This window comes from Lissotriton helveticus, chromosome 1_1 (genome assembly GCF_964261635.1).
Source record: "Lissotriton helveticus chromosome 1_1, aLisHel1.1, whole genome shotgun sequence".
In the NCBI taxonomy this organism is placed as follows: Eukaryota; Metazoa; Chordata; class Amphibia; order Caudata; family Salamandridae; genus Lissotriton; species Lissotriton helveticus.
The window spans coordinates 850,445,097-850,470,126 of NC_136057.1; the positions used below are offsets into that span (position 1 = coordinate 850,445,097).

Consider the following 25,030-nt stretch of genomic DNA (forward strand, 5'->3'; position numbering starts at 1 on the left):
TGGTGGAAACCCTACAGAAAGTTTTTCAGAGCAGCAAGTAGAAACTGCAAATTGTAAGTGAAGTTGAATACTTGGGCATGCATTGCAAAAGTGATAGGAACTGGTCATTCTAGATACAAACACAATTATTGGAAGGGCCATCTTTGGATGTTGGGCGAGTTTCAGATCCTCTTTTCCAGTCATCTGTGAATCTGTGTTGGGGTCTAGGATACACACATTACAACAGACCATGGGAGTGCTGATACATGTGTTGAAGTATGGATCAGCAAATGCAGGCAAATCACTACATAATTTTGGCAGCTTTTGAACACATTGTTTTATTGTACATCACTTAAAACGTGTTTTACTTCCAACTTCATGAACCCTGACATGGTGAACGCTTAATCGAACTGCTTTCCCAATGGTTAAATACAATATTTTGAGTATCAAATAGTCAGTAGCACATTGTACCATATTAACCTGTTCAACAACTCTTAAATACAAATCATTATAAAAACAGGTACTTGTTTAAGGCACTGCTCGGTTGCCACAATGCCACTTCTTTAGTAGCGTGAATTAACTCCCTTAAAAGTGTATCTAGAACAGTTCATACAAACTGTCATGCTTCCTCCACAATTATTCTTTATTTTGAAAAAACATTATCTCAAACAGAAAGCATTGTTGAACATTATGCCTTGTTGGTATGCTGCCATTTATTGTTTCATTTCAACTCAAACAATTCATGCCAAAATTGTGTTTTCAGCGACAGAGAGGGGAATACAAGGACCACACAGTTTTTGTGCAGCGATTTCAAGGGTGTAAACTTTGCAGTACTCGGCTACTGGTTTCCAAAGCAGCAGTGACAGCTCACATCCTCTCGGGGGCGCTTGCTTTTAGATCTCGCATGTAAGAATCAATTACTGGAGGCGGCACGCCTTGCATCAGCAATCCAAAGAAAGTTAGCCCTCCTACAGGAAAGAATGACAACGAAAGTTACTAAACTATTATGTTTGGTTTCTCTAGAGATAGTTTACAGCCTCAATCTTCTAATATTCTAGCGCCCATAGGTAATATCGCAGTTACCCGTATGCACAAAATAGAAAACAATCCCTTCATAATTTACGTTCTAAATTTCTGGCTCGGTCAATAGTGACGTCTTTGGAATTTGCCACACTTTTCTCGACTTGTCGACTTTGTATTCCAGGAGCTGTATTTGATTTTTAAACATCTGTATTCGTTATTGTAATCCGTTTTATACGCCCTTGCATCGTTATCATTTTGTGTAAATTAAAAGTGAAAGAAACACATAATAACCACAAATGCAAAATATTTTGAATGTTATAAAAAGGTTCAGTTACAGGCTGTGAGCTTCTGCTGGCTAGGTAATTTTGGCAAAACTGTCACATACAGAGGGGCAACTTCTCTCTTTTTGGGGTGTGACACCCCCACATACATCTATTCATGTCTTGGTATTTGGGTGTGCGAACCCTAGGTTGGGTCTGCTATTTCTGTGTTGGTTTTTCTGATTGTCACTAAGAGGTTGTATCTTGTTATTTTTTTGGACCAGGAATTAAATATACATAGTGACAAGTTTAAGAAAAAACTTAGCAATTCTGCAACCATAGCAGTATTCTTTGAATGGATGCAAATGTACTACTTTTTCGAATTCACAAACATTGGCAGTAGTAGGCATGGAAACCTGTGCAGTCTCAGGTTTCCAGGCATACTACTCTCAATACTACACCCAAAAGGTGATGGGACGAATGCTAACCAGTGGCAATCCCACAGGGTATCATCTGTACCATTGTTTTTCGCCCACTGTGCCACTAGACCTAAAAGTCTGATTTAGAAGACAGAGTAAAGTCAGGCAGGATGGCGGAGGACTTAATATTTGTTATCCCGCCCTTGACTCTGCCAGCCAAATCTAGAGATGTCTTTCGGCCCTCAGAGATCTCTATACATTGGCGGAAAGTGGCATCATGGTGGTTCCTGTCACTGTAGGAAAAGTTTTAAAGACGGCTCTGTCAAACATGACAGCCGGCTGTCAAACTTTCCAAAGTCTTTTATTTTTCAAAAACAAACTCCTAAAAAATTAAAAAAACTAAAGATGCGAGGTACATTTTCTTTCTTTACTACCATAGCCTAGCGGTGATGGACAGTAAAAAAAAAAGCCATGTAATGTCCACTCTAAATAAAGAGAATGATAGAAAGACTCACTTCTGATGTCACTTACTCTGTCGGGCCAGCAGGGGAAATTTTACACTGAGTTTACTCTGTCGGGCTGGCATAGGAAATATTACACTGACGAAGTAAATTTGACTCTATCATCATAAAACTGGTGCTCCACCCAACTCAAAATAAGGCACGTGGTCCTTAAATTTGGTGGACAGGTACTCTGCTGCTGCTGCAACTGCACATAATCCCCCAAAGTCTAAATCAGCCTCAGAAGACTGCCTAATGCAAATCAGTACTGACCCTGCTCCTCGTGGGAACATTTCACTATAAGCTTAGTCATCTCACTCATTCACCCTGCGGCCCACTGCTTTTTTGTTGGGAAATTAGAGAATCTAACACCCCCCTCTCCCAAATCTCACTGACTAACCTACACCCTTTATCCCAGATTATGGACAGGCCAATTAGAAATATGAAATCTGCATCCATGGCAGAGGTGAGGGGCTATCGACTTGCCACATAATTAACTGACCCTAGTCTGCTGATTTTAGCAAACTAAATTCTACTTCAATGGGGTAAATGTTATAATAAAAGCCATAATTATTACTGAGATTGTACTAGAATGACTTTGGCTGAATCACTTTGTAAGCTTAGACTTTTGTAAAAGCAGACCTCTGTTAACACAGTTTTAGAACGTGAAAGGATGTAAACAATGCATTTAGGCAGAGCAAACAATAGGCTGTTAAAAGAGGCTATGAAAATAAAAACGAAACAAACAGGTCAATGGCAATGATGAATCTGCCAGCTGTTTGTGAGCAAATGGATAGCGTCTCCTGGAGTTACAATATTTAGGGAAGTGAGAATACGGACATTAGGGATTGTAAAAATAATTTTATCATCTGTCACTTCCTAAAAAATAGCATATTGTATTATTTCATCTATTCATATAAGTGAAAGAAAAAAGTTAAGTTGAGGAGACACACTGAGTGATACTGAGTAATCAAACAAAGCAACTCAATAGTTCTGTTTATGCTAAACAATATTTTGGAAGCACTTACTGGCTTGGTGCTTTATAATATATTATATAATGTACCTAAAATAGATAGTAATGATTGTACTGCACCATAGGAAGATATGGCACTGCTGTGGTACAGAACTGGAGGAACCCTGGTTACATTGCTCTACTTGGCATTAAGCTGTCCAAGCATCAATCCTGACAAAAGTCTGGCCGCACCAAAAGTCGATGACCAAAGAAATTCAAACAGGCATCTGTCATTATCTGTTTTGAGGTCTGGACTGCTCCTAAGAATTCACTTAATGAATTATCAATTTTTAATTTAATATTTCTGGTAATTCTCATCCACGTTACTACTGGGCACTTCATCCCTGGGAGAAAATATTGGTTAATGCTATAGACAGATCTTCTCTTTGAGAATCAATGTTTTTACTTTATGTCTAGTGCCCTGCCTCTTTAAGACATTAGAAGAGGCAAATTGATAACTGGAAAAATATACTCAATAGGAGGCATTGATTTTTAGCAAGGACCTCCTTTTTTTAAAATAAATTACTATTACTTTATGTATTCTTATTAATTTGTATTGCAGAATATTGCCATTTTACGTTAATTATCTTACTGCAGCATGCACACTATTAAGTCATAATGATGAAGGAACACATCATGATCTCACAAAGATACTGAAGGTTTTCTATTTTCTAATAGTACTGCAAATCAGGACATGGGATCAGTGACATAATATCGAGAACACAAATATCATGATACATAAATGTATTGCTAAAAATACAGATCACAAAAGTATAGTTTTCCTTTATATATATGTATGTGCAAAACTATTGAGGAAACAAATATAATTTCATACTAATATCATTAATTCAAGATAAAATATCAATTATTAATAGAAAAATATAGGTTAAAATAGTAAATATTAAATATTTTATTAGATAACATTTCTATATACATACTTACATACGCATATACACATACATATTTGTTTCTATATACATAAAACATAACACTATTATTGAAAAAACAATTTTACATTATATTAAATGTTTTTTTTAAATGTACTAATATAAAATGTCTGTGTGTGTATATATATATATACATAAAATAATTAACAAATTAAAAGAAAAAATATATTTAATGAAAAGTATTAAATTAAAAAACAAATTATATATATGTAGTTACAAATATTATAAAATATAATAAAAGTAAATAAACAAATAATATTACATATATTTAAACAACATGAAAATAGTAGTAACATCTGTGAAAAATATATATACTATTTCTACTGCAATGTATACAAAATTGGTAAAAGCGTTGGACTCTGGAGGGATAAAATGTACTATTCCCATTCCAGTCAGTACAACAGTAGGGAAAGCGCTGGACTCCGAAGGGGTAACATTTACAATTTCCACTCCAGTCTGTGCACCAGTAGGGAAAGCGCTGGACACCAGAGGGGTAACATTTACTATTCCTACTCCAGTCTGGGCAACAGTAGGGAAAGCGTTGGTCAATGGAGGGGTAAAATGTACTATTTCCACTTTGTCTGTGCAACAGTAGGGAAAGTGTTGGACAATGGGGGGGGGGATTTACTATTCACACTCCGACACTGTAGGAGTAAAACTTTTTATTTCCACTCCAGTCTATGCAACAGTAAGGAAAGCATTGTACACACTGGAGGAGTAAAATGTACTGTTCCCACTCCAATATGTGCAACAATAGGGAAAGCGTTGGGCACCAGAGGGGTAAAACTTTCTAATCCCACTGCAGCCTGTGCAACGGTAGGGAAAACGGACACCGGAGGGGTACAATTTACTATTCCCAATCCAGTTCTTTGCAGCAGTAGGGAAAGCATTGGATTCAGCAGGTGTAAATTCCACTAGTCCCACTCCAGTCTGTGCAACAGTAGGGAATGCATTGGACTCAGGAGGGGTAAAATGAACCATTCCCACTCCAGTCTGTGCAACAGTAGGGAAAGTGTTGGACACCGAAGGGGTACAATATACTATTCCCACTCCACTCTGTGCAGCAATGGGGAGAAAGTAGTTCACTTCACACAAATAACATATTTTAACAACTTTATTAATGAACCAAAAACATAAACTTCTTAATATAAAAATTATCTGTATAAATTAAAAAATAAATGAAACAAATTACATAATTAGTAAAACATTTAATAATTATTAGCAATTAAAACACATATTACTAATTTAATTACAATGGCACACTATATTCCTACAAACATAACAGGCAGCAATTAAAATATAATTGAAATTACACCACAATTGACATATTAAGTAATAAACAATTATTGATAAATAAATAATGAATATTTTATGTATTATTACTTAAATGACGAATATATAACATAAAATTTGTAATTAAGAATTAATTCACGCATTTATTAATAAATTAAATATTTGATAAAAATGATTAATTATTAATTATTACTTAACTTCCCACCCTATTACCCTACACAATAAACAAACAACACCTTGAATGCCCCTTGAAAAAGATGCTAATTACATAATTTACATAATTATCAATTAAACACTTAATAATATCTCTTTAATTAATTATCAACTAATTATACTTACACAATTTACATAATGAACTATCAATTAAATAATTAAAAGTAAACTAAGAATTAATTATCATTAAATTATTACTAAATTAACCTCCCACCTTATACCCCTACAAACACAACCCACACATAAAATATAACTTTAAAAATACAATAATTAAACAATGTACGTAATAAATTAGCAAATAAATAATTAGCAATACATTAATAATTATGAATTAGTTGCACCTCATTAACTTCCCACCTTTTACCCTACAAACTCAACAACCCACACCTAAAATATATATCTTGAAAAATATAATAATTACATAATTTACATAATTATCAATTAAACACTTAATAGAAAATCAATAATTAATTATTAATTATACTTAACTCCCCACCCTTTACCCCTACAAACTCAACAACCCGCACCAAAACAAACCTGAAAAGTGTATTAATTACACAATTTCATAGTTAATTGTCAATTGAACAATGTTAATATTAATCAAACATTAATTATTGATTAAATCGAATTAACTTCCCACCCTTTACCACTACAAACCTCACAACCTGCTACACCACTATAAATTACAACTAACAATTAAATCAAAATTATAAATAACTAAAAATTACAACCTATATTTAAAAACAGCAACAATTAAACAATTTATAACACATACAATTAAAACATGAATACATTACATAAAGAGAAGTAAAAAAATATTTTTTACAACTATATTATTATAAGCTATATTGACAACACATATTTTTGACAGCAATATTACCTTAAAAATTTATATTTTTATAAACAATACTTCTGAATTTCACTACCTTCGTGTTTTCTTTAAAAACTATTAGTCAGTGATGAAAATTCATGCAGCTCTTTTTTTAATCTACTTCCTTTTTAGTTTATCTCCTATTCTGATAATCTGGTGTATCTCTGGCCTAAATGGTCTAGGGTAGGTCACTTTCGGTTGGATTTAGCCAATATGTAAGGGCATTCTCTGCTATGGTTTGTAAGACTTCAGTCTATCCCCTTCATAGCAAAATCAGTTTTTTTTCTGTTACTTATAGTGTTCTCTGAGTGTAATGGTGCTAGCATAATCATAAGGATATATGTTGTGGAATGTCAATACTGTGAGATGCTGCACACAAGGCTGGCTTAAGAGCTGGTGGCACCTTGTGTGACAATCATTTTTGGCAACCCCCTTATGACCACCTTCTCGGAGTCCCTCACGACCACAAGGCAAAAGAGCCTCTCATCTCTCCATAGCCACTCTCTCACATACATTTAATTTGTTTTAAATCACTAGTAAAGGCTGGCTTTCCTAATATGAATGTATATCAGCTCCATTAGGACTAGATAATGAAAGACAGGGGGGAAGACATAGCATCCTACCTATTAAATGCAGTTTGCATGCAGTTCTTTGATGACAGTTCATAACAGTCACTGTTCTATATTATGGTTGCATCTTATGAACTGCGTAACAAAAGGATCTCTGTTACAAAGGCAATAATCCACCCAGTTATCCACACAAAACACAGGTCTGTGATCTGCACAGTACACATTTTGCAACAGGCATACTAACCCTCTGTGCCACTTTATGGCGAGTCAAAACTGCTACTTAACAAAACTCTGATCTCTCTCTATAGCAGGAACATTAATTACAAGAGTTATCTTGACATTTTTAATGCTGCTTTAAAACTGGATACACAAGGAGCTCTTCTAAAGGTGTTTCTAAATCGAACGTTATTGCTAAACCAAGCGCCTCCTCCCCAGGTCAGCGCCAAGTGCTGCTGCACCAGTCACACTGCTCTAAAGTCAACCCTGGCAGCACACATTTTTTATCTTGATTTAAGAATTGCTGCAGCCTCATTTGGTTTACTTTGTAGAATGTCTGCCTTGCTTCCTTAATACGCAACTAAAAAGGAAATTGAAACGCTTAGGTTTTTCCTATTTACCAATACTAGTGTATATCAATTTGGTCAAATTGGGATTACAGATTCTACAGTATTTAAATGGAGCAGAAGTATTTCACCCGGAGACTTGAGCTGTAAGGAACCGACATTTCCAGGTGAAACACCAGCAACAAAAAAAATCTGGGTATCAGTGCAGAAACACCAATTCCTGTAGACTCCACAAAATCTTGTAATCTGGAGTATTTCTGTTCACTATAGGAATTACCAAAATTATTTAATTTCACCAAATTATGACAAATATATGTTCCCTGACCCAGAAATTAACAAAATAACTGTCTTCTCCTAATAGCCAGTGATGAAAATTCATGCAGCCCTTTTTAAAATTCCCCTTGGTGTTAGTAACTCTGGGTCGTGACTACTGGTCAGAAAACCACACAACCTGTAATCCACTGTTGTTTCGAGACCTACTTCTTCCTTGCTGAAGATAGTGTTAACATCAAATATTTGAGAGGTACTCTTTTACGACGAATAGTGGGTGCTTAAGGGCTTTGAAGTTTCTTTGGGGCAGTTTTCACTTAACTAGCTTGCCTTCATCAGAAAGTGCTTAGGCATGTGAAGCATTGATTTGACCACAGCACCTCTAAGTTTTAGAGTAAGTTTCATAGCAGTGTAGGCCATGGGGTTATATAAGCAGTGAGGGAGAAACCAGATAACAAGATGGTATCATAAAAGCACAAAAGCAGAAGGTATTAGAGATAGAACAGACTTGAAGTTGATGAGGGTGGTCTCTAAGTAGTTTCTGTCACAGTCACTTCCTCTTCGTAGGAGAAGGGTTTACCTCCAGGAGTGAATTTCTTTTAATTCTAGGTTCTGACATAGGTCTATAATCATGAACAAAAAGGGAATTCTAGTGGGTGGCTTGCTTAAGTGTGTTGGAGAGCCAGGTAGGGGGCTTGTCAAAACATTCTGGCTCCAGCATGGAGGCAACAGAGTATTCCATGGATTGGCTGGGTAATTAATGTTTTGTTGGCCGTAATCTACAGTGCTTTGAAGCCCAGGTTGTACTTAATGGGAGTCTGGATTTAAAGGGCACCGAAGCCCTGATATAAACTTCGAACCAAGCTTCTGAAATCAATGAAAAAAATACTTTTGTTTCCATAATGCTGTTCTCTTACCCTCTATTCATGTTGCGGGTGACATGCATGTAGTACGCACTAGGTAGAATTATTGTGGTCTATATGCAGGTACGTATGTTTCCAGCTGATCAGATAGGTCAATGGGCTAATGAACATCCTGTGGAATCCTTCTGCATTGCTCAAAGAGGTCATTCAAACTTTCATTTTTTTCGAATTCGGTCGCAGAAGCAATGTTGAGTTGTGTAACATGTATTATCCATCTTTAGAAACAGTTTGTTGTACAAAAGTAGGTGGAATAATAAGTTATAGGTGTAGCAATTTGCTAAGCTTTACCTCTATAGTACAAAACAATTTTTTAAATAAATATCACAACTGACTGAGCTACAAACGTTCTCTTACACTTCTAAGTGCCATGCGATAGTCACAAAAAAAGGGCAGGGCTCTGCATGTACTAGAAATGTATGCACTAAAAAAACGGCAAGAACATTGTTCCCTTCTAGTGAAGTCAATGCGCCATATGTTTCTACTTGAAAACTTTTAAGGAAGATAATTATTTTCTAATTGCTTCTTCATAACAATGTATTCCGCAGGGTTATTACATAGATTGCTACATACATGGTTGTGCACAGTTCATATGAGAAGACATGCTTTGCTAGAGCTCTTTTGAACAACATGCTTTTCTTGGCTTTGGGACAATATTTGGCAGTTCACTGATATCAAGCAGTGGGTGTGAAGACCTCTTGGCTATGTGCGTAGAGATCTGTGTCGCGTACTACCAAAGGTTTTAACCACATGATTCCGCTGCATATTCTGCTGCATTGGTACTTGCTGACAATACTCGAGGGCTGAGCTCATCTGGACACAATTAATATTCATTGCACGCAGTGGATCGCAATGGAAGGTCATTTGCATATTTTAGGTGGTGGTACTGAAATCTTAGTTCGAGGGCTTCTTGGGGCTGGTCAGCGAGTACCTATGCTCAATTGCACTCGTCTGCAACATTTGCAGTGTTGAGAACTAAAATCTACAACACTTGCAAGAGTGCAGCATAGGACAAATAGTAGAACTCTTTAATATTAAGTATTAAAAGTTAGTTTACGGACAATTAAATATGAACTGAAACGAGTTAGTTTGAGTTAGTCATTAAAATAAAAAATAAATTTTCATTAGATTACATAATGAAAATTCTGCCATACTATGCACACAAGGTATGTATGGCTTATATATACAGACATAAGCTTCATATGCCAGAACCATATGAAAGCTTACCTTGGATGACAATATACACTCATAAATCCTTATTGTGCAACTAAGGGAGAGAGAGAAAAAGAAGTGGTGAGCATTTAATTGCTAATACATAAGTAGTGCACTCATTGGATGATCACAACGAAGGTAAAATGATTTTTTTTAATTCTTAGTTATGTCAAATGTAAAGGAAATGAAAGCAGATGGGAGGTAAAACGCGGGAGAGAGTGGCACTTCAACATTGTCATTAATAAGTATAAGCTGTATTAATATGCACAAATCAATTTGATTGGCTGTTGAAACATTGCTGCAGCGATCTGGAACCAATCCGTTTGTGCAAAGGAACTTTTATTATGAAATGTAGTTTTAAAATAAACAAAGACATGGATACAGAGACAAACAAAGCTATATTCATCATGTGTAAGCAAGCAGTAAGGTCCATTGTTTAGTCGGCATAAAAGCAAAGTACAGATGACTTTATGATTGTAAAAAAGAAAAGACTAGAGATTATTTTTTGTTGGCAAGCAACAAAAAATCAACTTTTCTCTCAGGGAGTTCTCTATTTGTCTCGTATGAGAACTTTTCCAGAGGCTAACTTTACTCTATGTTAGGTTATGCTATAACGTTGATTGAAGTGGTGAATCGCAGCAGCAGAGTCTTATACAACAGTTTTTTCCCTAAAGGATCAAAACTGCTGTCAAAAAGATTGACACATTGTAAGTTTTCCAGAGCAAGGACACTGTTACAGAGAAAGATCTGATTCCCAGTTTCAGTGAACGTACCAAGGTTGCCTGATCACACTTACCTTTCCATGATGTCAACAAAATGAAAGGGTCACAATCAAAGAATATCAGGTGCAGTCACTTAAAATATCCAGTTGGACTCTAACCTCTCCCTTTATCATCAAGCTGTATTTTCCCGTCTTCTGTACATTCTGAAGTAACCAAAGGGCAAACACAGCATTCTGTACGGTTCGTCAATATTAAACCGGATCCTTCATGCAAAATGTAAACTTTGGATTCTTTTGTTTAGTTAACATGTTTTTACACACAATTTTGGGGTCGGTTTGTTGTTGTTGTAGCGCAGGTTACATGTGGACTGGCATTCTCTGAGCGGGGAAGGGGGGGTTCACATTTCTGCCAGCCCTTGATAAAGGATGGGTAGTGTGACTACAGAGAACCAGAGCTGTTTAGGGTGACTGCAGGTCACAGAGAACCATAGCTGTTTAGGGTGACTGAAGGTCAATAAGTACGATAACAATTATGGGTAACAATTGGGTCTGCACAGCCCCCTCATACAATTATGCTTGATGATGTGCAGAGTTTGACAGAGTGCAGCTTTTAAGCAAGACCTAATTACATTCTTTTAACAAAGTACAATTTTGAAGATAAGTTCAAGCTTAATCCAAGTACATTAAACTTCTAGAAAAACCTTTGTTGCAGACTCTCACCTGAATTAATTTGGTATCAAATTTTGTTGTGTACGCTTGCGTATTTCTCTCATTCAGATATGTGGCTCCTACCCCTTGTACCCTGTGTCAAGTGAATCAGTGTGGCATCTCCTTGGGACTGTTGCTACGAGACATTCCTCTCAATGTTGCGGGTTGCAAATGGTTTGAAGGATGATCATCCCTTGAATGTCAATATAACAATTTCAGGTCAATGTTTCTGCATATTTAAGAAAAGGGGGTCTGGTGCTCATAATTATTATTGGCATGTTTTTTTTTTTACCTTTATCGCCATGGAGTGCCAAAGCTTACCGGATCCAAATCCAAGAGTCAGAAAGTAATGCCATTCTGTCAATTGAAGGGTTATCCCGATCATGCTTGGTCATGCTAAAACACACTCTATATCTAGGTTGTTCATCATCAATGCTGATTAAAATAACCACTTGGAAAACAACTTTGTGTGGGGTCTTTAATTGTAGAATGTCTTTACAAAATAGATGTTGCAACAGCACAGGAGCGGTAGAAGATTTCTTTTGGCCAACATTCACTCTTTTGAGGAATTGGAGAAGTCTGATTTAAGCCTCAGTCGGGTTAGGATCCACGTTTAAAAGACATTTTTGTCAATAGGCATATTGAAGACTGTGATGCCTAAGCCACATTTTTTTTTTACCTAGGCTCCTCTTCAGAAGCATTCATATATAGTCATTTTGTCCTAATTGATTTATTATTCAGTAATTTATTTGTAGGAGAGTTGGATGTTTTTAGTTGCACCCGTATTAGGGACACCTTAAAAAAGCAATGCCTCAGCTTTACAACTTACTCAATAGAGAAGAAATCCTTTTACTGGTTAAATTATAAGACCCCTTCAGCGTCAAATATGAGACACAGTTTAACATATCATTTGTGGTTGAGGTTACGGTCTGCTTTCCTCCTGTCCATTAGTTCAGTCCTCACAAATGGGGCACCTCTATAGTTTATTTTCCTTTCTTTTTTTTAATGGATCCTGTCTTTGTCCCTCAGTTTCTTGGGACCATCTTTGTCACTGCACTACAGTAGCAGCAGAAGGCGTTCACAAAAATTTATTTGTGCAAAAACAGAACCACAAAGCACGCAATGCTGTTGAAAGTATATTGTTAGCCCTAAGAACATTTTGAGAAGGCAACTTTGAAACATACCAAATTTGTTTTTACTTCCCAAATTAATGTTAGGGCTGCATTTTGTGCGGCCTAAAGAATACTTAATAGTGTGTTACTGAGGTTTCTGTCAATGCCTATGGTAATCTAAAAGAAAAATTACCTCTGTGCCTACCGAAAGGATGTCAGTGGTTGATGTGTTTATTTCAAATGTGGGAAAGGAGTGTTTGCTCTCTCCATCCTAGGAAATTATTGTTTTGACCTCCTAGCTGCCGTGTGGGAGACTGATATTTGCTCTACCTGAGCACTTGCCAAAACATGCAGCAGGAGAACGAGAAATGATTACTCATGCTTCATCCTGTATTCTCCCACACTGCCTTGTTAGATGTTCACACCATCCCATAAGCATGATTTCATACGTTAACCCCCTCTCTGGGAACTCAGCATCACCCACCACTTCGGCATCAACCATTCCCATGCACTTTCTTCCATGATTATCTTAGTTTTTAGCACAGTGGCCTTGTGTGCTTTTGGATCTACCCACTTAACCCTTAGTTTACTTCTGGAGCCAGTCTCTCCAGAAGATTTTATTGCTTCCTCTCCGGCTAACTATATTTTGTTATTGTCCCACTGTCCTCCAGAATGCATTTTTATATCCTTACCTTCTCTAATCTCTTTTTATATCTCGCTATCATTCCTTGTATATTGTTGTTTATCCCTCATGCTCCCATTGTGTGTTTCATTAATCGTTCTTTCCAGTAGTTTGTTTCTGACCCTATTGCCACTGTGCCCTTTATTCTCCTGATCTCTTGAAGATTTTCTGTGTGCTCTGTGATTTAGGGCCTGATTACGAGTTTAGTGGTGTGGGAGCGGACCACCATGCTGATGCTGCGCCAGGGTGCATATGTTAGCCTTAGCGCGGCATTGGCGTGGGACTGTTAAAGCAAGTTCCTGCATGGCATGGACTGCTGCAGTCCATCCTGTGCAGCAACAGGGGTGCAGACAGACAACAGGGCACAATATGTGGCCCCCTGCATGCACCATCATGCACAATGGCAACCGGGGGGCCTGTAGAGCTCCCTTAGTTTCCTGATCACCACACTTTACATGACAGCCTCCCCGCCTTGAAAATGTGGTGGTCTGGAAACTCGTAATATGTTTGGTGCTACCAGCATGTTGCTGCCCCAGACCGCCGTGCCACCGCCAAGAGATCACAGATCCCTTGCAGTTGCGGCGGTGGTACCAGTGCGGCTGTTCCTGACAAGCCACCACAAGTTTGGCAGTCCAATGGACTGCCAAACTCGTAATTAGGCCCTTAGTCAGGGGCATAACACAGGCCCCTGCAGCCGCCACGGTGCGGGTGGCCCCCAAGCTCCAGGGGGGTCCCTCAGCACAGAACTTCAGCCGGAGAGCTCCTGATAGAGTCCAGAGGGGGGCCCCTCCACGTACCTTGCAGGCGGCCCCCTTAATTTTCGTTACACCACTGCCCTTAGTCTTGTCCACACTTTGCAGTTGTGAGACAAAATCAAGCCCCAATTGAAATAGAAAACTAGTGGTCTGAGAGGCCATTGTATGTAGTGATGGTTTGTTGCCTCAGCGCCAAGACACCGCTCGGTAACAGTGCGCTTTTAAATGGTATAAATAAATAAAATAAATAAATTTCTCTTTTATGACATCAAACAGCAGCCTTGTGTGTATGTGCTTTACTGTAACTGTGCAAACATTTCCCAGAGCCTTACTTGGTTACTGCTGAAAGGGGACTTTTAATACAAGTAGAGAATGTAACAATTTTTCAATTGGAAAATGTATTACTTTCAGACCAGATCCTTTGGGGATTATGTTCTGTGTAACTTTGCTGAGAAAACTGTTGCTTTCCTTTTCCGAGTAATTTCTCAGGATTTTGGCTTCATGTTCAGATTCTTCAGCTGTTTGCTTCCACGCAGTCAATTACAAGATGAAGCTTTTAAAATAAAATGTGTTGTTAAAATCAAAGTGTGTGGTTGATTTACATGGACCATTGATGACCTCGAGATGTTGGTGCCTGAGACTTCATTCAACATGAACCATTGAACTCTTGTGCAGTGGTGATCTGGTCGTTCCGAGTTATCACAAAAGGCTTTCAGACACTTATCAAAAGGCAATTACCTTTATGACAGTATGTTAGATCGTTCACCCACTGACCCCAAAAGAAACTAGACCCTAAAAGAGCTTTGATACCACATTCGAAACCCAGGCTATATTGGAAAACAAATCTGAAAACGTTTACTTGCTTATTGCGTTTTTCAGCCTTCACTATAAATGAATCACCACTTGTATGAATAACTTTAAAAAGCAGATCAAAGGCATACCTTTTACGTCCAATTTGCAGTCCACCTCTGCCTCCCCCAGCTCATTCACAGCTCTGCATGTGTAAGTTCCTCCATCGTAGGGGTTCGGTTTGCGGATCTCCAGTGTACACACAGACTGGTTACTAAACATTCTGTACCTCGGGTCGTTCTGTATTATTATTCTGTTCTTCATCCAAATAATTTGTGGCTGTGGAAATAAAAGCATGGAGTGGTCATCCCTGTTTTATTACCGCTATTGCATTTTGGTAATGTGGAGTGCTGTTTTCTTGAGGGCCAGTTGTGTTTACATGCTCTAGCACAATTGAAAGATTTGAAGACATTTGTGACACCGTTCATTAGATAACAAGGAAATCCTGTTTTTGCCAGTAATTCATTTTCTTCCATTTTATATTTGAAATTAAAATGGTGGTATTGTAGGCAATATGAAGCTTACACCCTACGTTAAATGACTAATTCACAAAGAAAGGCCTAAAATGCATACAAATGGGTGACAAGACTTAGCAATAAGGATAAGGGAGTTCATCGTTCAGCAGATCACAAAACTGAAATCATTTTCTACCAGAAATCGCATAACGCTATCTACAAATGAATTAATAATCTGAAAATAAATATGTGATCGATCCTGGCCTGTCTTGCACTGCCATGTCAACACATTTTGTGAAATCTCATAGTATACTGATGAAAATTAATTTGATTATAGGTGTGTATGTGACTCTCAATTTTAAGTGCAAAACATAACATTTAAAGCAGATTGTAATTGTGTGCGTTATGATCAAATGTTTATATAGCAGGTAAGAAAATGGAAGAGCATTCTGTCATGCAAATACGGTGACAGTTTTTCATCAGATTAAACCATTTTTATGATTAGGTGCTCTGTGCTGCACGGAGTTTGGTGTGGTGTGCAAAAAAACTCTTATAGCTGCGTTTCATTCTCCAGAATTGTACTGCATAGCTCGCTAACTCCATATCAAATCCTCCTAGCAGGGCCGGACTGGGAACCACAACAGCCCCTGGCAAAGTGCTCGGCGCCCCCCCCCCCCCCCCCCCCCCCTTCCCAGGGGTCTTTACAGTCCAACAACGCTCAGACTTATTCAAGACTGGCAGGACACAAGAGGCAGCAATCTGCTGGGAAGTTCCAAGACTCTAATAGGAGAGGATGAAGTTCATCAAGCCCCTGCTTCCATAGTCCCACACCACAATCATGTCTTCTCTGCATCCTTTCCGAAATGGAACTCCATTTCTTTAGAAAAATGGGTTCTGGATATCTTCGCGCATGGCCACATGATTCAGCAGCCTCCAAATGTTACACTGCGGAAAGTTCTGCTCCGCCACCTTCCAGACCTCAAAAGAAGATAAAATTGCTTTTTCTCAAGCAGGCCATAGAGGAAGTACCCCTCAACCAGCAAAATCGGGGTTTTATTCTCACTTCTTTCTCATCAAAAAGAAAAATGGAAGCAGGTGAAGGACCTCAGAATGCTGAACAAGTTCATCAAAAGTCAATCTATCAGGATGCTCTCTCTTTAGGAGATTCCTCTTCTGATGGAAAAAGTGGATTATCTGGCTTCTCTCGATCTCCTCTACGCCTATTTTCATATTCCCATCCACACTCAACATCAAACATTCCTTAGGTTCAAAGTGGCAGGGTGCCACTACCAACTCAAAGTGCTTCCATTTGGTTATGAAGTCCGCTCCCAGAGTGTTCACAAAGTGAATGGCACCGATAGGGGCCTTCTTAAGACGTTCAGGTCACCAGGTCTTCCCATGCCCCAACGATTGGCTCATATAGGCTCAGTCATTTCAAGTGGCAGAAATTTCAGCAAGAGCCTATCTGGTCTCTTCCAATCTTGGTCTTCACATCAATCTGGAAAAATTGTCCATTATCCCGGCCAAATTGTTGGTCTTTCTGGGTGCACGTCTTGACACAGAGCTGGGCAAGGTCTTTCCCACTCAAGAAATAATAATGCAGATTCTGGGTACGACAAAGCTTCTTTCAACTAAAAGGTTAGTACAAGTCCATGCTGGGGATGATGTCCTCTTGCATCCCATTCATTCCCAGACATTCCAATACAATGCAAGGTCCAGGATATGTCCTGTGACCTGGATAACCCCACCAAGTGTACCGGCAAATGAAAAAGAGGACTACTATCCCTGGGTTAGGTTTAGAAGCTGAGACAGTTATGACCTTCAGCTTCTGTACTACAAGCAGTAGCGGTTGCTCATATTGGGAAGTTGGGAGGCGGGGGAGGGGAATACTAACTAAATAAAAAAGATTTATACATATATTAAATTGCACTTACCTCTGGGCTGCATCTACTTTTAGTGTGTGCTTACCCAAATCGAGGCTGAATTATCTGTGACCTGTGTACTCGCCCTGGGCGAGCTGTAGCTGCTTGCGGGTCTGTGTGATTGCTGGCTCAGGGTGGCCTACAAGTGCCTCAATGCATGCATCACCTACTGCTGTGATGAGCTTCCTCCCAGAAGCAGGCTACAACTGCCAAGAGCACTGGCGCAGTGGTGCCAGGGCCTGCGAACTGGCACCAGACCGTCCAGGGCGGCCATGCTCAGTGAAGACGTGAGCGGCGGTCACTACAGAAGCTATATATAATCATCCCAGGCTTCACCTTTGGTGGGACCGGGCTTGTTCTGAAGGAAAAACTAAGGACTAAAGACTAATTTCATAACCACTACAGCACTGGGTAAGAACCTGAGTAAACAGTGGCTGACTTTGCATTAGACTTGTGAGGAAATGTAATCTGCAACTAAGTTTTATTCGGGCTTCTGCCATACTGTTTCTGGGGAGCAGGCCAAACTATGGTGGCCCAGGTGGGAGAGAGCATGGAGAATGGGGTAAGTGGTGTAGCGCACATCAGAGAATCGTGATGAAGCTGGATTGAGCTGTGTAGTTTTGAGCACTGCCCGTGATTAAAAAATAGTAGTTGTACTTTTTTTTTCCAAAACACAATAACTGGATTGGGTTACATGTTGGTTAAGTGTTGAGTTCTGAGCTCATGATGCCTGCTGTACTACCTTTCTTAGAAACTCAGCACTGGCGGCTACCTCCATTACAGCCTCTAATGCCATGGCTATTTTAGGGAGATATGACCGGCAGATGTGGTCGGACATCTCTACTCTGTTTGAGTATCTCCCAGAAGAGGCAAAAGATATTCTTTTGGAGGGAGAAAAAGGGTTTCTGGAGCTCATTGAGATAGGCATGGACGTTTCATTCACTGCATTTCAACAAATAGCAGGAGTGGCAGTTCTGCATCGCCAGGGATGGCTAAAAGCAACCACCTTTCGTCCAGAGGTCCAAGCCAAAGTTTTAGAATTGCTATTTGCTGGGGAGTGCCTCTTTGGTAAGCACACAGACGAGGAGCTACAATCTATAAAAAATGGCAAGGATACAGTCAAAGCCTTTAAGAATCTCCAGCAGCGCCGCTTTTGGTCTTTTCGGGCTAGAGGCCAGGGGCAATTCCTATCCCATACACAATTTCAGCAGCGGTATCAGCCATATCAGCAAAGTACCTAACAGTCATACAACCGGTCTTTACAGTCCAACAACGCTCAGACTTATTCAAGACTGGCAGGACACAAGAGGCAGCAATCTGCTGGGAAGTTCCAAGACTCTAATAGGAGAGGATGAAGTTCATCAAGCCCCTGCTTCCATAGTCCCACACCACATTCATGTCTTCTCTGCATCCTTTCCGAAATGGAACTCCATTTCTTTAGAAAAATGGGTTCTGGATATCTTCCAGCATGGCCACATGATTCAGCAGCCTCCAAATGTTACACTGCGGAAAGTTCTGCCCCGCCACATTCCAGATCTCAAAAGAAGATAAAATTGCTTTTTCTCAAGCAGGCCATAGAGGAAATACCCCTCAACCAGCAAAATCGGGGTTTTATTCTCACTTCTTCCTCATCAAAAAGAAAAATGGAAAATGGAAGCAGGTCAAGGACCTCAGAATGCTGAACAAGTTCATCAAAAGTCAATCTTTCAGGATGCTCTCTCTTTAGGAGATTCCTCTTCTCATGGAAAAAGTGGATTATCTGGCTTCTCTCGATCTCCTCTACGCCTATTTTCATATTCCCATCCACACTCAACATCAAAAATTCCTAGGTTCAAAGTGGCAGGGTGCCACTACCAATTCAAAGTGCTTCCATTTGGTTATGAAGTCCACTCCCAGAGTGTTCACAAAGTGAATGGCACCGATAGCGGCCTTCTTAAGACGTTCAGGTCACCAGGTGTTCCCATGCCCCAACGATTGGCTCATTTAGGCTCTGTCATTTCAAGTGGCAGAAATTTCAGCAAGAGCCTATCTGGTCTCTTCCAATCTTGGTCTTCACATCAATCTGGAAAAATTGTCCATTATCCCGGCCAAATTGTTGGTCTTTCTGGGTGCACGTCTTGACATAGAGCTGGGCAAGGTCTTTCCCACTCAAGAAATAATAATGCAGATTCTGGGTACGACAAAGCTTCTTTCAACTAAAAGGTTAGTACAAGTCCATGCTGGGGATGATGTCCTCTTGCATCCCGCTCATTCCCAGGCTTTTCCAATACAATGCAAGGTCCAGGATATGTCCTGTGACCTGGATAACCCCACCAAGTGTACCGGCAAATGAAAAAGAGGACTACTATCCCTGGGTTAGGTTTAGAAGCTGAGACAGTTATGACCTTCAGCTTCTGTACTACAAGCAGTAGCGGTTGCTCATATTGGGAAGTTGGGAGGCGGGGGAGGGGAATACTAACTAAATAAAAAAGAATTATACATATATTAAATTGCACTTACCTGCTCCGACGGCTGCCACCTTGCATCCCGCTCATTCCCAGTTGCCGACTTTGTATGCAACCGTTGCAGGAGCAGCTCGATGCGCAGTGGGTCCAGTCTCAAGGCTCATTCAACGACAAGCTTCGCATTTCAGCATCAATGACAGCAGCTATGACCTGGTGGATGGTCAAGGACAACCTGTCGCAAGGCCTCTCTTTCATTCACTCTGTGCCGCAGCTGGTGATGACCTTGGATGTATCGATGGACGGATGGGGGGCTCCCCTTCAAGAATTACAGGTTCATGGCAAGTGGTCCAAACAGGAATCAGAGTACCATATAAACATTCTGGAGCTCAAAGCAGTGTTTCTAGGTCTGAAAGCCTTCCTGCCTCAGATCAAAGGCGCGCCAGTGCTCGTCAGGATGGAAAATAGTACGAGAATGTTTTACCTCCGAAAGGAAGGGGGAGCAAGATCTCAAGTGCTTTCCCTTCTTGCTCAGCAGATATGGGAATGGCTCCATGCCAACCACATCTCCTGGCGAGTGGAGCACGTGCCAGGGATTCACAACTAGAAGGCTGACTCTCTCAGCAGTGCCTCTAAACAGTGCCACGAATGGGAGCTCAACGACCAGCATTTGAAGGAGGTTTTTCAATTCTGGGGTTACCTAACATTAGATCTGTTCGCTTCGTTCCTCAGCAAAAAAGTGTCCTCTTTTTGCAAGCAGACATCCTCATCAAAATTCATGGGGAGATGCCTTCCAGGTTCCTTGGTGCGGATGTTCGCTCACACATTACCCCGGTTTCCATTCATTCCTCGAGCCTTGTCGGATCATTCTTATCGCTCCAGGTTGGGCAAGACAATTCTGGAACACCAAGCTGCATTTCCTATCAGAGTGTGCTCCGATTCTCTTCCCTCCAAAGGAGGATCTTCTATACATGAACCAAGGCTAAGTTGTTCATCCACAAATTCCCACTCTTCATTTGTGGCTCGGCTTGTCTCCTCACCAGGCTGAATTTGAGGATGTGAGCCTTTCCAAGGAGTGGTCTCGAGCTCTGTCTTCATTGAAATGTTACACAGCTAAATGGAAGAAATTCTGTGCTCAAGTCAAGCTATCCTAGCTGAAGACGGCTGATAGCCAGAAACTAGTCCTATGATGCTTGATTCCGGTCTAGGGAAGACATGGCTTGGCAGTTCGGTCTGAACTGTTCCCATGAGGCACAGGGTCAATACTGATTTGCATATGGCCATGTCTGAACTGGGGTGGCTTGGTGAGCAAAATAACAATGGATTAAACCCAGATGTGTGACAGGGGGTGAATGTTTTGCCATTGTGCAACATTTCGTCCATCATCTTGTGTGTTTTGCTGTTCACCCTATGTGGGAAGGGTATGCCCAGAAGTGGGTCCCATGCTCACTACGCCACTGGAGTCAAGCTATCCCGGCTGAAGACGGCTGATAGCCAGAAACCTGTCCTAGGATGCTTGATTCCGGTCCAGGAAAGACATGGCTTGGCAGTTCGGTCTGGACTGTTCCCATGAGGCACAGGGTCAAGACTGATTTGCATATGGCCATGTCTGAAATGGGGTGGCTTGGTGAGCAAAATAACGATGGATTAAACCCAGATTTGTGACTGGGGTGAATGTTTTGCCATTGTGCAACATTCCGTCCATCATCTTGTGTGTTTTGCTGTTGACCCTATGTGAGAAGGGTATGCCCAGACGTGGGTCCCGTGCTCACTACACCACTGGAGTCAATCTATCCTGGCTGAAGACGGCTGATAGCCAGAAACCGGTCCTAGGATGTTTGATTCCGGTCCAGGGAAGACATGGCTTGGCAGTTCGGTCTGGACTGTCCCCATGAGGCTCAGGGTCAAGACTGATTTGCATATGGCCATGTCTGAAATGGGGTGGCTTGGTGAGCAAAATAACGATGGATTAAACCCAGATCTGTGACTGGGGGTGAATGTTCTGCCATTGTGCAACATTCCATCCATCATCTTGTGTGTTTTGCTGTTGACCCTATGTGGGAAGGGTATGCCCAGACGTGGGTCCCGTGCTCACTACGCCACTGGAGACAAGCTATCCTGGCTGAAGACGGCTGATAGCCATAAACTGGTCCTAGGTTGCTTGATTCTGACCCAGGGAAGACATGGCTTGGCAGTTCGGTCTGGACTGTTCCCATGAGGCACAGGGTCAAGACTGATTTGCATAGGGCCATGTCTGAACTGGGGTGGCTTGGTGAGCAAAATAACGATGGATTAAACCCAGATCTGTGACTGGGGGTGAATGTTTTGCCATTGTGCAACATTCCGTCCATCATCTTGTGTGTTTTGCTGTTCACCCTATGTCGGAAGGGTATGCCCAGACGTGGGTCCCGTGCTCACTACGCCACTGGGGTCAAGCTATCCTGGCTGAAGACGGCTGATAGCCAGAAACCGGTCCTAGGATGTTTGATTCCAGTCCAGGGAAGACATGGCTTGGCAGTTCGGTCTGGACTGTTCCCATAAGGCACAGGGTCAAGACTGATTTGCATATGGCCATGTCTGAACTGGGGTGGCTTGGTGAGCAAAATAACGATGGATTAAACCCATATCTGGGACTGGGGGTGCATGTTTTGTCATTGTGCAACATTCCGTCCATCATCTTGTGTGTTTTGCTGTTGACCCTATGTGGGAAGGGTATGCCCAGACGTGGGTCCCGTGCTCACTACGCTACTGGAGTCAATCTATCCTGGCTGAAGACGGCTGATAGCCAGAAACCGGTCCTAGGCTGCTTGATTCCGGTCCAGGGAAGACATGGCTTGGCAGTTCGGTCTGGACTGTTCCAATGAGGCAGAGGGTCAAGACAGATTTGCATATGGCCATGTCTGAACTGGGGTGGCTTGGTGAGCAAAATAACGATGGATTAAACCCAGATCTGTGACTGGGGGTGAATGTTTTGCCATTGTGCAACATTCCGTCCATCATCTTGTGTGTTTTGCTGTTTACCCTATGTGGAAAGGGTATGCCCAGACATGGGTCCTGTGCTCACTACGCCACTGGAGTCAATCTATCCTGGCTGAAGACGGCTGATAGCCAGAAACCGGGCCTAAGATGCTTGATTCCGGTCCAGGGAAGATTTGGCTTGGCAGTTCGGTCTGGACTGTTCTAGTGTGGCACAGGGTCAAGACAGATTTGCATATGGCCATGTCTGAACTGGGGTGGTTTGGTGAGCAAAATAACAATGGATTAAACCCAGATCTGTGACTGGGGGTGAATGTTTTGCCATTGTGCAACATTCCGTCCATCATCTTGTGTGTTTTGCTGTTCACCCTATGTGGGAAGTGTATGCCCAGACACGGGTCCCGTGCTCACTACGCCACTGGAGTCAAGCTATCCTGGCTGAAGACAGCTAATAGCCAGAAACAGGTTCTAGGATGCTTGATTCCGGTCCAGGGAAGACATGGCTTGGCAGTTCGATCTGGACTGTTCCTATGAGGGACAGGGTCAAGACTGATTTGCATATGGCCATGTCTGAACTGGGGTGACTTGGTGAGCAACATAACAATGGATTACCCCCAGATCTGAGGGTGACTCAGTGACTGGGGGTGAATGTTTTGCCATTGTACAACATTCACAAAGCATTACTGCCTTTATGGTTGTAAAAAGGCAAATTTCGCTGTTGGACAAGCTACAGTTTGATGTCTCTTTACCTAAGGTAGGCAGCTTTTAGCCTTCTATGTTCTTTACATGCTGTTTGTAAATTTGTATGCTTATTATTGTCTTCTTGGTTTCTGATGCTATAAGTTTATGTCATGGTGGGATGATTCACCTGCCCACCACCTTTCTTTTTCCCTTATTGTGTTTTACTGCTTACTAGTCGGATTCCAGCATGTGAATCTATAAAAGATTCAATACAGGAGAAAAAACAAGTAACCTGTACATTGTGGTTCTCAAGTATTGATATCTTTTATAGATTGACATGCAACCCTCCCTCCTCAGAGTTTTTGTATATCATACATTAGTCCCCGAAATCTGAGGTATGGTGGCTCTGTGGGGAAGGGAATATGGAGGTCTCAGCTATGATTGCCTGAAGTTTGGATGTTTTAAAATGAGGCTGAAAAGTTACTTAAGTGAGTTTTCTGTTCTGTGGATGACTATGGTGATCTTTTATTATTGCTATTTCTAATGTTATCATGGGACTCCCACCATTACAACGGAGAAGAGTCAAGCATGTGCATTTATAGAAGATATCAATACTGGAGAACCACAGTGTACAGGTAAGTAACTTGTTTTTTTCTACACTTGATCTTGTCCCCGCCTCCAGTGCCCTGACAACATTCAGTCAGTATCTGTCACTTTGTAATGTCCATGTTATGGCTAGTACTGCTGCTGCATATGGACCATTATTGTCTATTAAACCTTACATGAAGTTGTCATGTAGCAGTCAGCATGAACTGAGTTTGCTGAAGGTGATCTCAGTTTTGACGCTCAGTTAGGATGAAGCACAGTAAAGTGATTTGCATAGGAGCGAACCGCTGGGATTTGAACCCAGTTTTGCTGGTTACACCTTGTGAATTCAGACACAGGATGGGTGGCTTCTTCTTTGTTTGCTTGCCACCTAACTACAGTGTTTAGTACTCCATTATTTCTTGAAAATCAGGATACTGTTCAAATTAGTATAGTATGTAAATCAATATAGCTTAATATATTTGTATAAAAAGAAATGTTAAAATGTCGTTTATGAACCCGTTTCATGGGCAAAGTGTTCAGTAGATAATTCAAGACACCAGACCTCTAAAAATCTAAGAAATGTTGCCAGACCTTCAGGTCTGGCAACATTTCTTAGATTTTTTGAGGGCTGTCAATGATGTTGCAGGATAAATCCATTTAGAGAGATGTAAAAGTAGTTTAATCAAAATAATATGTTTTATAAAGGCCTTGAATAAGTGATAATCTTAGGTTCTTCAAATCCTTACCTTTCAAATGTGTTTTCAGGTCATATAACGTTGGTTAGTAATACTTTATTCACATTGGATAAGATACATCGTCATCCTTTCATGGATGGCAGCCCTATCAGTTTCAAAATTCACCAGATGCCACTGGCAGGTAATAGAGCAAGCTTTTGTTACCACCAGTATATGTGTTTTGAATGATTTTTGTTGAATGTGGAATTTTTAAGGTACTTTCTCATGGAAAGAAAACAGTCTGAAATAAGGGGAGGAGATTTATGGGAACTTTAAACAAGATCTTGGTTTATGCTTCATTTAAACAAAGAAAGTTTTGTTGAATACAGGCCTAAATGCTACCCAGTGAGTTTGC

At 40.6% G+C, this 25,030-nt stretch overlaps 1 protein-coding gene across 17 annotated transcripts in view; it reads right to left on the reverse strand.

Annotated features, from left to right (window-relative positions):
* Positions 1-291: 291 nt before the first annotated feature.
* The window catches only part of MYBPC1 (myosin binding protein C1), a 323,873-nt gene continuing 299,134 nt past the window's right edge, over positions 292-25,030 (reverse strand). For 16 of the 17 annotated variants that reach the window (XM_078675170.1, XM_078675161.1, XM_078675152.1 and 13 more), the window contains 2 exons: positions 14,971-15,157; positions 292-947 (listed from right to left, as the gene is read on the reverse strand). In XM_078675170.1, coding sequence (XP_078531296.1) covers positions 847-947; positions 14,971-15,157 — 288 coding nt within the window. In that variant the 3' untranslated portion in view covers positions 292-846. Of the gene's footprint in view, positions 948-10,066; positions 10,107-14,970; positions 15,158-25,030 lie in introns of all 17 variants that reach the window. The other variant, XM_078675204.1, reaches the window with a different exon arrangement.